General features: G+C 36.3%; 1 protein-coding gene across 1 annotated transcript; it reads left to right on the forward strand.

Moving 5' to 3' along the window:
* Positions 1 to 11,664: 11,664 nt before the first annotated feature.
* LOC108478938 (germin-like protein subfamily 1 member 14) lies at positions 11,665 to 16,230 on the forward strand. The gene is made up of 3 exons (XM_017781390.1): positions 11,665 to 11,791; positions 11,949 to 12,410; positions 16,136 to 16,230. Exons 1-3 carry the CDS (start codon positions 11,665 to 11,667, stop codon positions 16,228 to 16,230), a joined length of 684 nt encoding a protein of 227 aa, XP_017636879.1.
* The last annotated feature ends 561 nt before the right edge of the window (positions 16,231 to 16,791 follow it).

A 16,791-nucleotide genomic window follows, 5' to 3' on the forward strand; every position in this document is an offset into this window, starting at 1 on the left:
TAAGGTCGAATAAGCCCCCAGTTGATAGAATCCGAAAACATGGGGCTACTGAATTTAAAGCTACGGATAGTGATGATGCCGAGCAAGCCGAATTTTGGTTGGACAACACGATCCGGACTTTTCGATGAGCTATCTTGTACACCGATGAATGCCTAAAGTGTACCATCTCCTTGCTACGTGATTACGCCTACTATTGGTGGAGTACTCGACTTCACAGTGCCCATGAACAAGTAACTTGGGAGTTCTTCCAAACCGAGTTTCGGAAAAAGTATATCGATCGATTTATGGACCAAAACGAAAGGAATTTCTCGAACTTAAACAAGGTTCCATGTCGGTTATCGACTATGAACGAAAATTCGTGAGGCTTAGCCGATGCAGCGAGAATGCATTTCTTGAAGGCGTGATGTGTAAACGCTCAAGATGGACTGAATGATGAGATAAAGCTGTATGTTGGCATTTTGGAAATCAGAGTTTGTGACTCTCGTCGAGCGAGCGGCAAAGCCGAGGAGTTTAGTATGGAGAAAAGGAAAGCGAAGCGGAGCAAGGGAGTTTCAGAAGAGGTATTCGGGAAGCCCTTCCAACATCATCAAAGAAACTTAGAGATGGCTTAGGCCGATCTAGAGACACTTCGGGCTTTTCTAGACGAGATCGCGATCGACCCCCTGTGACCACACGAATCACTTCGATCGCCAGTAGTGGGAATGATCGACGAGAGAGGACGGAGTGCCAGTATTGTGGCAAATGGCATTTTGGAAGCTGTAGATTCCGTGACCGCTCCTGTTACAAGTGTGGATCAGTTGACCACTTCATTAAAGATTGCCCGAGGTTGTCTGAACAGAATGTAGATCGGAGTGGGAAGCCGGTACTACCACTGCTCGAGGTAGACCATCTGGAAATACGGGCAAGGCTAGTGGTGGTCAGAGAGGATCTAGGATGGTGCGACCAGATCCGAGGCTCGCGCTCCAGCTAGGACTTATGCTATACGCCGCACGCGAGGATGCCTCCTCGCCAGATGTTATTACGGGTACTTTCACTCTCTTTGATACTAATGTGATTGCTTTGATTACCCTGGTTCTACTCATTCTTATATATGCGAAACCTTAGCATCCAAAGAAGACTTTGCCTATTGAGTCTACTGAGTTCGTAATTCGGGTGTCAAATCCTTTGGGTCGTTATGTGCTGGTCGACAAAGTGTGTAAGAAATGCCCCCTAGTAATTCGAGGTACCTGTTTTCCGGCGGACTTGATGCTTTTGCCGTTCGATGAATTTGATGTTATTCTTGGGTTGGATTGGTTGACCGTGCATGATGCGGTTGTGAATTGCAAAAGCAAGACTATTGATTTGAGATGCATAAACAACGAGATGATCCGAGTTGAGTCTACGAACTTGAAGGGTTGCCACCGTAATATCATCAATGTTGGCCCGAAATATGTAAGAAAAGGGTGTGAAGCATACCTTGCGTATGTACTTGATGATAAGGAGTTAGGAATAGAACCCAAATCATGCGGTGGTTTGTGAATACCGGACGTTTTCCCAAGAATTGCCGGGTTTGCCACTGTTCGGAGATAGAGTTTGGCATTGAGCTTGTACCGGACCACACCGATTTCGATAGCTCCATATCGTATGGCACCAACGGAATTAAAGGAGTTGAAAGCTCGGTTGCAAGAGTTGATGGATAGAGGTTTTGCTCGCCTGAGTTTTTCACCTTGGGGTGCACGGTGTTGTTTGTGAAAAGAAGGACGGAACCATGAGGTTGTGCATCGACTATCGTCAGCTTAATAAAGTGACAATAAAGAACAAGTATCCGTTACCACGTATCGATGATTTGTTCGATCAATTGAAGGGAGCCTCAGTGTTCTCAAAAATAGATTTGAGATCGGGCTATTATCAGTTGCGAATCCGAGATTCGGACATACCCAAAACCGCCTTCAGAACGAGATATGGTCACTACGAGTTCTTAGTGATGCCGTTTGGGCTCACTAATGCCCCTGCGGTATTTATGGATTTGATGAATCGGATCTTCAGATCATATTTGGATCGGTTCGTAGTTGTGTTCATCGACGACATCTTGGTCTATTCAAGAGATGAGACCGAACATGCGAGCACCCGAGATTAGTGTTGCAAATTTTACGGGATAAGCGGTTATATGCTAAGTTTAGCAAGTGTGAGTTCGGTTAAGAGAGGTTAGCTTCTTGGGTCACGTGGTATCTCGCATCGGGTATTCGAGTCGACCCAAGCAAAATTTCAGCCATACTTAATCGAAACCTCCAAGAAATATTACCGAGGTTCGGAGCTTTTGGGACTTGCTTACACTACCGACGGTTTGTAAAAGGATTCTCGATGATAGCCACACCCATGACTTAAACCGCTTCGAAAGATGTCAAGTTTGAATGGACGGAAAAGTGTCGAAAAGTTTTGACCAATTGAAAATTCATTTGACGGAAGCTCCAAGATTAGTACAAACCGAATCGGCAAAGAGTTTGTCATCTATAGTGACGCCTCCCTACTTGGGTTAGGTTGCGTATTGATGCAAGAAGGTCGAGTTGTGGCCTATCGTCGAGACAATTAAAGCCACATGAGAAAAATTATCCGACCCATGATCTCGAATTGGTCGCTATCGTATTCGCCTTAAAGATATGGCGACATTACTTATTTGGTGAGAAGTGCCATGTGTATTCGGATCACAAAAGTCTCAAATATTTGATGACTCAAAGAGACTTAAATCTGCGACAAAGACGTTGGCTCGAGCTGTTAAAGGATTATGAGCTGGTCATTGACTATCACCCGGAAAGGCTAATGTGGTTGCGGATGCCTTAAGCCGGAAATCACTTTGCTTGCTTTACTGACGATGAATGTACACTTGTCTATCCTACCGACAATGTGTTAGTAGCGAATTAAAGGCCAAACCATTGTTGACTCATCAAATTCGTGAAGCTCGTAAAGTTGATGAGGAGTTGCGTGCAAAACGGGTGAGTGTGTTCGAACAAGGAATCGGAGTTTCAAATTGATGATGACGATTGTTTGAGGTTCGAAGTCGTTTGTGTGTTCCAAAGAATTGAACTTATTTCGATAATTCGAGCGAAGCTCATTGTAGCCGAATGGCAATCCACCCGGGAGTACGAAGATGTACAATGAGTTGAAACGTCGGTTTTGGTGGCATGGTATGAAACGAGACATCTCCGACTTTGTGGCAAGATGTTTAATATGTCAACAAGTGAAAGCGAGCATCAAGTGCCTTCTGTGGTTACTTCACCGATCACGATACCCGAGTGGAAATGGGATCGAGTCACAATGGACTTTGTGTCCGGACCGCCGTTGTCGCAAGTAAGAAGGATGCAATTTGGGTTATTATTGATAGACTAACTAAGTCGGCTCACTTTATCCCCTGTGCGTATGGATTTTTCATTGGATAAACTAGCTGAATTGTACGTTTCTCGATTGTGAGATTACACGGGTACCGATTTACATTGTGTCGGATAGAGATCCGAGGTTCACCTCGCGATTTTGGAAGAAATTACAAGAAGCATTGGGCACCAAGTTGCATTTCAAGACCGCCTTTCACCCCAAACCGATGGTCAATCCGAGCGATAATTCAGATACTTGAGGATATGTTGAGATGTTGTATCCTCGAGTTCGTTGGTTCGTGGGAACGGTACCTACCTTTGATTGAATTCGCTACAACAATAGTTTTCAATCAAGTATTAAGATGGCGCTTACGAGGCTTTGTACGGGCGTAAATGCCGTACACCATTGTTTTGGACCGAGCTCGGTGAGAACAAAATTTTTGGAGTGGATTTGATTAAAGATGCTGAATGAAAGTAAAAGTAATCCGTGAAAATCAAGATAGCCTCCGATCGTCGAAATCGTATGCGGATTTGAAACGAAAGGACATTGAGTATCGTGGGAGATAAAGTGTTTCTTAAAGTTTCGCCGTGGAAAAGATACTCAGATTCTACCGTAAGGGCAAGTTGAGCCCGAGATTCATTGGGCCGCATTGAAATCTCCGAACGAGTTGGCCCGATTATGCGTATCGTTTGATCTTGCCCCGAACTTGAAAAGATTCACAACGTCTTCCATGTTTCAATGCTTGACGCTATAGATCTGATCCGTCGCACGTAATTAGTCCATCGAGGTTGAAATTCAAGCCGATATGAGTTATGGAGAAGAACCGATTCGTATCCTAGCTCGTGAAATGAAAGAGTTATTGAAACAAAAGGGTTCCGCTAGTGAAAGTGTTATGGCTCAAACACGGGATAGAAGAAGCTACTTGGGAACCCGAGAACTCTATGAAAGAGCAATATCCAAACCTATTTACGGTAAGATTTTCGGGACGAAAATTTCTAAAGTGGGGAGAGTTGTGACACTTAAAACGACCCTAGTCGAAATGTGGTTTCGGGACCACAAAACCAAGGCATAAAAATAATTTGATATTTATTTTATTGCCTATAATGTGTTAACTCATGTGTGATATTTTTATGCTTTGATTTAGAATTATAGATGTGAATTTCACTAGAAAGGACCTAGTAATAAACTTTGAAAGTATGAGGGAAATGTGTGATGACTAATTAAAGGATGCATGCAAAACAATGGACTTGCATGTCAAATTTCCCCCATAGCTAGTGGCCGCCATGACAAGGATTTATGGGCAAAAATCATGTCATGAAACATGTTTAGTAAATGGGTTATGATGGAAAGAATAAAATAAGGGTATGGAATAAACAATTAATGTTAGTAGATGAGAAACAAAAAAAAAAAGTGTCCATCTTCCTCCATAGCTTGGCGAATGTCCTAAAGGAAGAAAGAAAAAATTTTGTTCATCTCTTTTCACTCTCTTGTTGGCCGAAAATACTAAGGTTAAGGAAGGAGTTTTGCTTCATACTTGGTTTGGAAGAGGATTAGGAAGAGGTTGGCTAAACTTGCATCAAGATTAAGGTATGTTTGAGGTTCATGCATGTTTTTAGTTGCTAGCTTAATGTTCTTGTTAGCCCATGGTTCAAATCCTTGTTATGTCATGGGAATGAAATTCGGCCAAAGTGAAGGTGGTGTTAATGCCATTGCATGTTAAATGACAAGCTTGAAAGTGATACATGTGATGGAGGATTGAAGATTCTTAGATTTTCTTTTAGCATTTTTTTTTTTGAATGAGATACTAAGTTCTTTGTTTCACCATGACCAAATTGAAATGGTGTGGTGTTGTGGTATTCGGCCATGATATATCCATAAGTATAATTCATGCATGTTGCATGGTAAGTAAGATTTAAGCTTTGGAAATGTGTATATATTTGGATATAAGCCACTTGAGAATTCGCCCTTGCACCTACATGAATATATGTTTGCACATGATGGATTGGTATGACATATATACTAATTCAAAGTGTATATTTGCTTGTGATGATGTGTTGATTATGAAGTAAATAAGAGATGTGCAATGAATTACGATATGTAATGTGTTAGTAGTAAAATGTATGCTGTTTTTTTGTGTGGTATTAAGTGTATATTCGCCACATGAGGGGTAATTAGTGTGCATGCATTCGGTTTGAGGCAAGCATATTGATGCCTATTCTTGGCTTAGAAAATTGACTAAGAGGAATATTAACTAATGTGTTGAGTTCGATTTATGATTTCGTACATATACAACTTTGATGCCTAATGTATATAAGGGCCAAGTACTTTGAACTTCACGTTGATGTTTGAATGTATTGAATTGCTTGTTGTGATGTAAAATGTGCATGACCATTGTGTATTTGAGTTAAAGGATGGCCATATGACCATTTACACTCCTTGTCATATTCGCCATAAGCTATCATGATGAGATTTTAATAAGTTAAATTTGTGTGAATTAGCTCAAGAGCAAAGGGAGCTAAATCCGATAAAGGGAAGGAAAAAGTAGTTGAATAGCCGTCGAAATCGCTCGACAACATCCAAGGTAAGTCTTGAGTGATGACCCTACTTGAATTATATCAAAATTATGCTCCTTGTTTGTGTGGCCATTGAGCGAAATAGTAAAGGTTGATAGATATTTTGTGTTAGAGCTTTAGTAACGAAAATGAACTATGGACGTGTCTTGAATATTGATATATATGTAAGTGAACATTGGAAATATATCCGGGCTAAGACCGAAGGCATTCGTGCGAGTTGATATATCCGGGCTAAGACCAAAGGCATTCGTGCGAGTTGATATATCCGGGCTAAGACCGAAGGCATTCGTGCGAGTTGATATATCCGGCTAAGACCAAGGCCTTTGTGCAAGTCACCAAATCCGGTTATGACCGAAGGCAATCGTCTGAGTCGCTATATCCGGTTAAATCCGAAAGTATGTGATTCGAAGTGAGCAATCTTGCTGTGAAAATTTCAGCTTATACGCTTGTGAAAATTCCAGCAATGAGGTATGTTTGTATGTGCTTGTACTAATTGAATTCTTACAAGTAAGTATCGCTAAGTTGATAAACGAGCTACCGGCCTTGGGCTAAGTTGTTCTTTTGTGTATGAACATAAGGGTCGGTGATGTGAACTAAGTATGAGTATGGGAATGTGAATTAGTAAAGTGGTTTAATTAGCCATGTGAATAAAATACCTTAGTCAAAGCTGATTTCATTGCTTGAGACTTACTAAGCATTAAAATGCTTACCCGTTGCTTTGGCTCTCTGTTTTATAGGTTTCGCTCGTTAGCTATCGGATTCGGGATCAAAGAAGTCAAGTCATCCACACTATCGAAGCCCCATTTTGGTACAAATTTTGGTTGAACTTTGAAATGGCATGTATAGGACCATCCTTTGTTGAAGGTCATGTACCTTCCGGTTTGTGTAAACTTGGATAGCCATGCGAAAATGGCTTATATACGTTTTAGCATAGAACTATAATCGTTTGTATGTTGATCCTTATGAGGTATGGAATTATTTTGAAACGATTAGCCATTGGAATGGTTAATCATGATCACGCTTTGTGCTATGTATGTAAAAAGGGCCAATTGAATCATGGAAAGTATGAAATAGGTAAAGCCTACTAAAGGCAGATGCTGACAGCAGCAGTGACGTGGATGTGAAAAATCACTAAAATAGTAGGAATGGTATTAAATAGCAAATAAATTATGTAAGTGTACCTTGATGAATCTACTTTCATATGGAAGAAACGAAATGGTCATATGAGTTATAAGTTAACAGATTTTAAAGTTCTTGTGAAATAGGGCCAGAACGGTTTCTGGATCCCCTGTTCCAACTTTGGAAAATCATTGTAAATTAACCAGAGATAATTAGGAGTCATTCCATATATGTGTAGATTCCTCTCTGAGTCTAGTTTCTATAGAAACAAACGGCATTAGTATTGAAGCCCTGTACAGGGAGATATCCAATTCGTAATGCACAAAGGTCAGTGTAGTCGATCCCTACAACAGGCGAGACTTTAACTAATAAACTGTACTAATTGGCTCGACCAAAAATTCTAGAAAAAAATATGTAGATGGACATATGAGTCTAGTTTCAGGAAAAATTTACGGAACTGATTTTCGAGTTGTAAAACTCAAGTTATGAATTTTGGAGCGACTAGTACTCAGATTGGCAGCTTGTCTGAAAATTGTCAATAAGTGGGTTGAAGTCTGTTAACACCTCGCGTTCGACTCCGGCGACGGTCTCGGGTTCGGGGTGTTACAATTATTGACGAGAAGTTTCCTTAAGCCCATAGATGAAGTTCTTTGCAAATCATTAACTTTGCATCATTAGACACAAAGCTTTCTAATTGCACCATATAAATGTATGATCAATGTTACCATTGAGAAACCATTAACTTAATATTCATCTAATGTAGCTTAATATCAAAATATTCCACTAAAGCCATTATAACACTTTCCCTAGTGGACATTTTTAATAACATTCATTCTTGAGGTTGTTTAGTTTGTTATTTTGGAACAATTACCTCATCTTGAATAGGGAGTTTTTTAACGTTATCTTATTGAGGTTCTAGATTCACTTCTTAATATGAGAACCTAAACATCATCAAAAGTGATAGTAGGAACTGAGTTAAAATTCAATTCCTCCTTAAAAATAATGTCTCTAACATTATTTCTCCCTCCAAACTCAACATCCTAAAAGAATGTTGCAATTTTCATCTAAAAAAAAATATTCCTAATTGTGGGATCGTAAAATTCATAGCCCTTAGACCGCTCAGTATTTCCTTGACCGTTATACTTTATAGACATCAAAGAAGTTAGAAATGATGTCATTTCAACCTTATCATTTTTAGCAAAACTTTTCTTAATTTTGTCAAGGAAACCTTGGCTTGAGTAATCTTTTCAAATTCTCTGCCCTTAAAGGCTTCTAAAATGCTGTGCTCCATGATCATTAGACTCATGCAATTTAAACGATTCCACCTCTCAAAATCCCTTTTAACATAGGGGGTGTTTTCCGCAGTGAGAGGTGCAAGTTGTTCTTCCCTTAGTGCAAGGTCTATGTCCATACAGCCAAGCACTGTAAGTAAATGTCTTTTTCATTCCTTAAAATTAGTCCCATTAAGCATGGGTATAGAATTTATATTAGCGGATATTGTGGCAGTAGAATATGAATTAGCTGAATATAGAACAAAAAGTAAATAAAAAGCTCACATCAATATTCATAAGTAAACAATAATTTCAAGATAATGACTAATCCCATCTCAAGATACCAAACACAACATTAATATCAAGTCTTTGGACAGTAATATGAACAGTAAGCAGTACTCTTGTTGTAGTAATCAAACATTGACAATAAACTATATCAAACAATGAATTAATCTTTGGACTAACTTATTGCTCACATAAAATACCTTATAATTGTCACACATTTATCACCACAGATGTCGTTGTAATTCTGCCAAATATTAACTTACCTTTGGGTCAGTTAATAAACGTATGAATCACAAAAACATATAACCATCTTAATATTTTAAATAAACTAATCTACAACATTTTGCTTTAACTAATTTATTTAAAATATTAGACATCCTTAATTAAAAAGCCAAAATCTGAATTTATTTGTTTCAAAATATTTACCTTAATTTCATCTTTCAATCAAATTAAAAGATAATAATATATATTTATCCCAATACAACATACAATGATGTTGGCAAATATAATAATAGTTGAATAAATCTTAAGCCATAAACAACCTCACATAAGACTTCAAATTTAAACCAAAATAATTTGAATAAAGGTAAACCTCATCTTAAAATATGAGACACTCCATTAATATTTCATCTTTGGAAAAATATTAACTTGTAAGTGATATCTTGATGTAGTAATCAAACATTGATAATTAGAATATGTCGAACAATAAATCTTCCTTTGAGCCAATTTATTACTCACATGTAAAACCGAATAATCGTCACATGTTTATCACCATAGTTGTACATGTAATATTATTAACCTTCATTTGGGCGATCAATATCAACATAACTTAAGTTACATGCACAAAACTTTTATATTTTAAAACAAAATAATTTATACAAAGAAATCACTTTGGTGACTTTTTGCTTCAATTAAGTTATTTTAAAATATATATAAACATACCAATATTCAAATTTAAATTTCCCCAATAATCAAATGTCAAAACTATTTTTTAATTACTTTATAGACTTTGAAATAACCCAAAATAAAGTTATTTTAATAATGCAATAAAAATCGAAAACCTTAAATTTTTGACTATTTTTTTGTTCCAAAATCATATATATCAAAACCAAACAAAAATAATGTAGTGGTTCAAAGCCAAATAATTAACAAGCACATGTATTCATAATTTTGGCATGGATAGAAATACCAAAGCAATTCATGCATATACATGTATTCATAATCAAATAGAAAAACTTACCCTGAATTTACCATGTAAATCAAAAGTTGTATTTATGATTAAACAGGTATTCACATAAATACTTGAAAAATATTTTCAAGCCAATAAATCTCAAAAAACAAAATCATAATAGTTGGCATATCCCACAATTCATACAATAAACCATATCATCATAATTTAGCTAAATATTTGGAACCATAAGATGCCAAAACCTAAGATTATATAACCAAATTTTAAAATCAAAACATTTAAATATGTATATAGTTGACATGAATTTGCACCAAAGCACCCATAAAATTGAATATATAACCATAACAAATTTTTTTTAGCTTCAATGATATCCATCAAAACTTAATTTCACCAATTAAACTATAAAAGATATCTTATTGAATAATGGTTATAAACACTGTTCACACAAACTATAATCATGTATTAATCCTCAAAATCATTGATATGCATCTAATATATATACACACAAAATATAAAAATAATATCTTGGCTTGCCTTACATATTTCATGTAAACTCAAATTTATATTCATGACTAAAGACATTATCATAAAACTTCTTTATACGCACAAATACTTAAAAAAATCCATAACCACAAAATATAAGAAGAATCCCAAATTATATAAAAGTCTTTATATGCTAACTATCTATGAAAATTCATAGCCACCATATTTTAAAAAGAATAATCCCAAATATTTTAATTTTAGTCGATTCCATAAAGACTAAAACTTACATAAAATAATTTTAAAGTATAAATTGAATTCAATGGTGAATATAATTCATCATAAATAAAGACAAAGGATGATGATTCCATATATATTCAACTACTGAACAGAAAATTTAAAACAAATAGTACGAAAAAAAAATATCTTACCAACATTCATTTATTCGATTATCAACTGAATTAACTTTCAAAACCAATTATACAACCCAATTGGAATTCTTTAATTGCAAAAATTTGTAAGTCTGTAATTTTAATTTAATAATGACTTTAACCAAAATTTATAAAATAATTGTGTGACAAGAAGATAAAGAAATCTCACAAATCAATTTTTATCAATTGATTATAAATAAATAAATAAACATTCATCTTTCGAATAGCATATGCAAATATTAAACTAGATTATATTTATAAAACCTTAAAACTTTATTTAAAGAATCAAAACCAAGAATTTATCAAGAATCTCAAAGATTCAACTAATATATAACTAAAATATCAAATTCATAAAATTAAAAAGAAAAAGGAATCAATCCAAAATTAATAAATAATCAATTCATTCTCAATGATTTAACATGACAAAGCTCGGATGCCACTTGTTAGAATTTTAAATAGTATCTAATATAAAATTAGAACCGTAAACCAGGATATATCATGTCAAATCATCAAGAATAAATAAATAACAGAACTAGATGTAGAAGCGTAACCGAATCTATGGATTCCTTAAAACTTTCTGGATCTTGGGGATTTGATCTTCCAAATTAGCACACAAGAAATTCAATGAATATCTGCTCTCTCTTTCTTAATGATGGGATATTAGAAAAGATATCTTGTGTTTAATTTGGGGACCATAACCCTAATATTTATAACCCTGGTATATTAGTTCTAATAAAATTCTAATTAGCCCATCATTAATTAGAATTTGATTAGAAGAGTATCTACACATATTTGACCCACACTTTATTTCATAATTAAAAGCCCAATAAAATTCTAACCAAATGAGATCACTTTTAATTTGGGCTAACCTATCATGATAGTAAATAATAACATGTAATTATCCTTATTATATATGTGATGTCCAAATTTTCCAACATTGGTAGCATACATTTCGTGCTTGCACATCAATTATGATGAAACGACTTCAACTTTTCATTGCAGCTTTTGCCATCTTGGCCTTCAATCCCTTATTAGCCTCAGCTTCTGATCACATCCCCCTGCAAGATTTTTGTGTAGCAATCAATGACACCAACAATGGTGGTATGCTATTTTTCTCAGTACTCTCTTGTTGACTAGTATATTTAAGTCCATAATTATGCAAGATGCTAGAGCCTTTTATCTGAAGTAACAATTTCTTCATAAGAATTCATACTTTTGCATGGATTCATATTGACTAACCTTACTTTATTTCAAGTGGTGTTTGTAAATGGAAAGTTCTGCAAGGACCCAAAGCTTGCCAATGCAGAAGACTTCTTCTATTTAGGGCTTAATATCCCTAGAAACACCTCAAATTCGATTGGATCAACTGTGACTCTTGTCAATGTGGCACAAATATCGGGACTTAACACTCTCGGCATATCTCTAGCCCGAGTTGACTATGCTCCATATGGTGGCCTAAACCCTCCTCACACGCACCCTCGTGCAACAGAGATCCTTGTGGTTTTGGAAGGCACACTTTATGTCGGTTTCGTTACATCCAACAAAGATAACCGCCTCATCACCAAAGTCCTAAACCCTGGTGATGTGTTTGTTTTCCCTGTCGGTCTCATCCACTTCCAATTCAATATCGGGAATACCAAATCAGTTGCATTTGCTGGTCTCAGCAGCCAAAATCCAAGAGTTATCATAATTGCGAATGCAGTATTTGGCTCTAACCCTCCCTGTAACGCCCCAAAAATTGGGCTTAGAAGAGTTGGACTTTGAGTCTGGGATTCGGATAGAAGAAAACCTGAATATTGAGAAGTTTTAAATATTACTAGTGTTTAAAAAAAATATATATATTGATAAAATATTTATGTTATTACTAATATTTTAATTTTATGAAAATTATTATCATTATAATTATTAGATACAAATATATTTATAAAATTATTGTTGTTAATTTCGTGTTTAAATTAAATTATTATTAGAAAATTTTCTTGTATCTATTTTTATTGATTTATGGAAATTATAATTATTATTAGGAAAAAATATATATATTATCGTATTTGAAATTTTCATTATTATGGTTATTATTATTATTTTAGTTTTAAATAAATTTAGAAGTATTTAAAGTATGGGAAAAATTGATCCAAGACTCTAGCAAAAATAATTATTTTTGTTTCTTTAGGGATCTGGGCATTAAGGTTTATTAATAAGTTGGGCTAAAATGGGACATAAGGAGGAGTCGAGCCTAGTGGTTAAGCGTGTTAGCAAGAGGAAAGGAGCAGGGTTCGATTCCTACGTTTGCAAATGTGGGTTTTATTTTAGAAAAACCAAGGGTCATCATAAGTGAGCCTTATTAATTGTTCAGCTAATTCATGTCGAAGCAAGTATCGGCCCAAGTGGCAAAGCACGCTAGGAGGCGTGGAAGTGCACTGGTTTAAGGCACGCAGCAGCATAAATTGGGTTTTTTAGTATACAGGTTGCGGTTGGAATAGGCCTTAAAGGAAGTTACGAATGAAGTTTGACACAAGGAGAGCCTGTGGCGCAGTGACAAGCAACGTATGTGTGTGTTAAAGAGGTCGCAGGTTCGAGATGTACAGCAGGCAAAAATTTCCTTTTTATTTCGCAAGTAACCGGAGCTTCAGCAGGTAAGGTTTATAATTAATTGTAACCATATATTACTAAAGGAGAAGCGTGGTGCAGTGGCCAGCAGCTCAGGTGTGGGCGCATGGGCAGACGAGGTCTGGAGTTCGAGCCTCATCTCGCAGAGAGTGGCTGGGTTTTGCTGCACGCATGGGGAAGGAGTTGAGTCGACCAGGACTCCTAGCACAGATGTGAAGCGGTGCAAGCAGTGGATAAGGTCTGCTCGATCGGTTGGGGAGTTTGAATGAAATTCAAACTCCAAACTTGGCCAAAAATCAAGGAGCAAATTAGAGAATTGAAATTTAAAAAGAATTCCTATGCCGAAATGCACTCATTCGACCATAGCTAAAGAGTACCGAATATTTTAGGCCTTTAGGATTTATTTTTTTTTTCCTTCTTCTATTTTTTATTCTTTTCTATCCTTCTCTTATCTCTTCCCCTCTTCTCTCTTCTTTCTCCTCTTGCCAATTCTCATCCTATCTTTTTGCCGAACCTAAATCCTTCATATTCTTCTTCTTCTTTTCTCTCATAAATCCTCAAAAAAACTGGTTAGCTGAATTTCCATTGAAGCCAAACCTCGTATCTTTTCTTCCAAAATCGAAATCTTACTACTTTGAGGTACTGCAAAAGCCGAACCTTTGGTTGAGTATTTTCCCTTCTTGTGCGGTAGTTGGATCTACAATCGATTGGGAGTAGTGTCATAACGATATAGGTAAACGCTCGAATCTTTCTTTTGTTATTCATGAATTAAGGTAAAAGTCGAAAAACCCCTATATGCAAAGGGTGCCTGTTGGTTGTACTCAAAGGGTTTGGTGGTGATATCTAATTTGTTTTCCTATAGTGTGGATTAAAGGTTACTAATCGAGGGCTTGGATATTTGGAACGACCAGAGTTAGATCTAGTCCATTTTTTCGGCAAAGGTAAGAACACTAGTGCCTAAAGTGTTAATGGTCGATTTTTAGTAAGGAGTTTTGCAGATAAATTGCTATGGATTCATAGTTAACGTATTAGTAATTGATTGTAGGCAGTTCGTGTGTGGAACTCGTCAGCGTTTCATCACAAACAGGTGTGTAAATGACACCCACTCATAGACTAGATCGGTAAAAGCCGAAAAGCCGAAAAGCCGGCATTTATGAACTTGCGAGCATGCGAGCGTTTGTGAGGTGGTTTGGTTGTTAATTTTGATAATCGCAAGCAGTATGATTGCAGAGTGCGTAATTTCGTGCACTTCGGTATATTTGGGCTTAATGGGCCAAAAACAGGTTAGTGGGCCAACGGGCCCAATTCGGTAAAAACGCTCGGTAAGTGCTTCTGTTAATGTGTTAATGGTTAGAATATGTATGTAAACCCTAAAATATTTAAATTACTAGAATACACTTAAGTAGGAAAATTATCGTTTTACCCCTAGGTGCAAAATGACCGTCATACCCCTGGGGTTAATTTTGACTGAAATGCATGATATTCTGATTATGTTTGTTGTATGCCATGACATGTATATCTGTTGCATGGGGTTGGGCTTTGTTATGGAGGAAGAACCCGTTCGGTGGTCGTGCCACATATTACGATATAAGCGACTTTGTTTGGATTATAGTTAGTGCCGCAATCGGTGCTAACACTGTAAGTGTAGGGATGGCGTGGGTGATTTATTCCCCATAGGAAGTGTAGGGATGGAAGGAGGCAAGTGCAGGGTTGGATGGGGTTATCATGCATTAATCATATGAGATTATTTTGTTATGGGCCAACTGTATTGAAATAGGCCCAACTGTGTTAATATGGGCAAGGCCCAATATATCTCGACTTGTAATAGGGCTACGGCCCAGATTGATACTGATATGGGCTAGGCCCAATATACTCTGATACTGTAAGGGGCTATGGCCCAGATTGATACTGATATGGGCTAGGCCCAATATACTCTGATACTGTAAGGGGCCAGATAGATACTGATATGGGCTAGGCCCAATATACTCTGATACTGTAAGGGGCTATGGCCCAGATTGATACTGATATGGGCTAGGCCCAATATACTCGACATCGTAAGGGCTATGGCCCGATTAATATTGATATGGGCTAAGGCTCGATTAACATCGATTTGAATAGGGCTTAGGCCCAATAAAAGCTTGAACTGATTTGGGCTCGGTTGGGTTAATTTATACACCGAGTTTCCCAAACTCACCCTTTATTTTCATCCACGCAGTAATCCCCAACCATAGTGGGCTTGGAGTCGTGAGGGATTCGAGTGGCCACGTTTTGCAAATTTGATTTTTCTTCCGTGAACTGGACATCCTTTTATTTACGTTTAAGGTTTTGGGTTTTTAAATGTAATAAGGCCGCTTTAATTATTTTAATTGTTTTAATATGTTTTTTTCTAGAATAGATATAATATTATCTTAATCGCTGAAATTGGATAGCTTTAGGACGCGTTTTATAAAAGTTACTTATTCTCAAAGTAACACGACAACAAGCAAAGCTTCCGCAATGAAAATGTTTTCCAAAATTAATCACTTTTCCTAAAAAGGACTTAATCAAATCGGTTTCCTGAAAATATACATGACGATAAGGTGTGGCAATGGCAGTGTGCATGTCTAGGATTGGATCCGAAGGGAGCTTGGTACTTAAGCAATCCGATGGACTCACCTCCTCTTTTTTCGGTTTCCTACCTGGTGCACAGCTTCCATTCACTTTAATCTATAACGAAAATTATCTTTTAAAACACTAAGTAAGTTTTTCTAGATCAACAATATAAAATGTTTTGAATGCTTCGATGTGGCATGTCGGATCCGGCCATAACGTCTAGGCCGGGTTTGGGGTGTTACACTCCCATTAATCCTGATGTTCTCACTAAGGCCTTCCAGTTCGACAAGAATATTGTTACCTATCTCCAATCCAAATTTTGGTGGGACAACTACTAGTTCATTTAAATAAATGGGAATAAAATTTCTTCAATCATAAGAAGTTGTGATTATTTTGTTCTAAATAACGTGTGTTTTTATTATTAATGTGCCTGATCTGATGGTTATGGCATGGTTTCTAGTCTGCTAGTCTACTTGCAATGTTAAGAGCTAGTGACTTATTTCATGTTAAGTTTTTTCTGTCTTGCATTTTATATCAAGATTTGCTTTCGATAATTGCTAATTTTCTCGATAGCGATTATTTTAAATTGGTGTTACAACGTCCCACTTAACATATCATGTGGTGTTTTCGGTGTCAATACTTTCTTATAAGCTATCATATTAGGTCATTTTGTAAGTTATATTTTTAAAAAAGTATGTATACTTTATTACGAGAATTATGACTCATCATAGTATATGTATAATTAACTTAATCATTTTTCTACTAATTTTTTATTCATTAAAAATTATACATTTTATAATTAACCAATTTTTACTCATTATTATTTATAATTATTATTCTTTATTGGTTAATAAATCATGGGTGAATCTTACATATCATATACATTAATTAAATTATAC

This window comes from Gossypium arboreum, chromosome 11 (genome assembly GCF_025698485.1).
Source record: "Gossypium arboreum isolate Shixiya-1 chromosome 11, ASM2569848v2, whole genome shotgun sequence".
NCBI classification, from domain to species: domain Eukaryota; kingdom Viridiplantae; phylum Streptophyta; class Magnoliopsida; order Malvales; family Malvaceae; genus Gossypium; species Gossypium arboreum.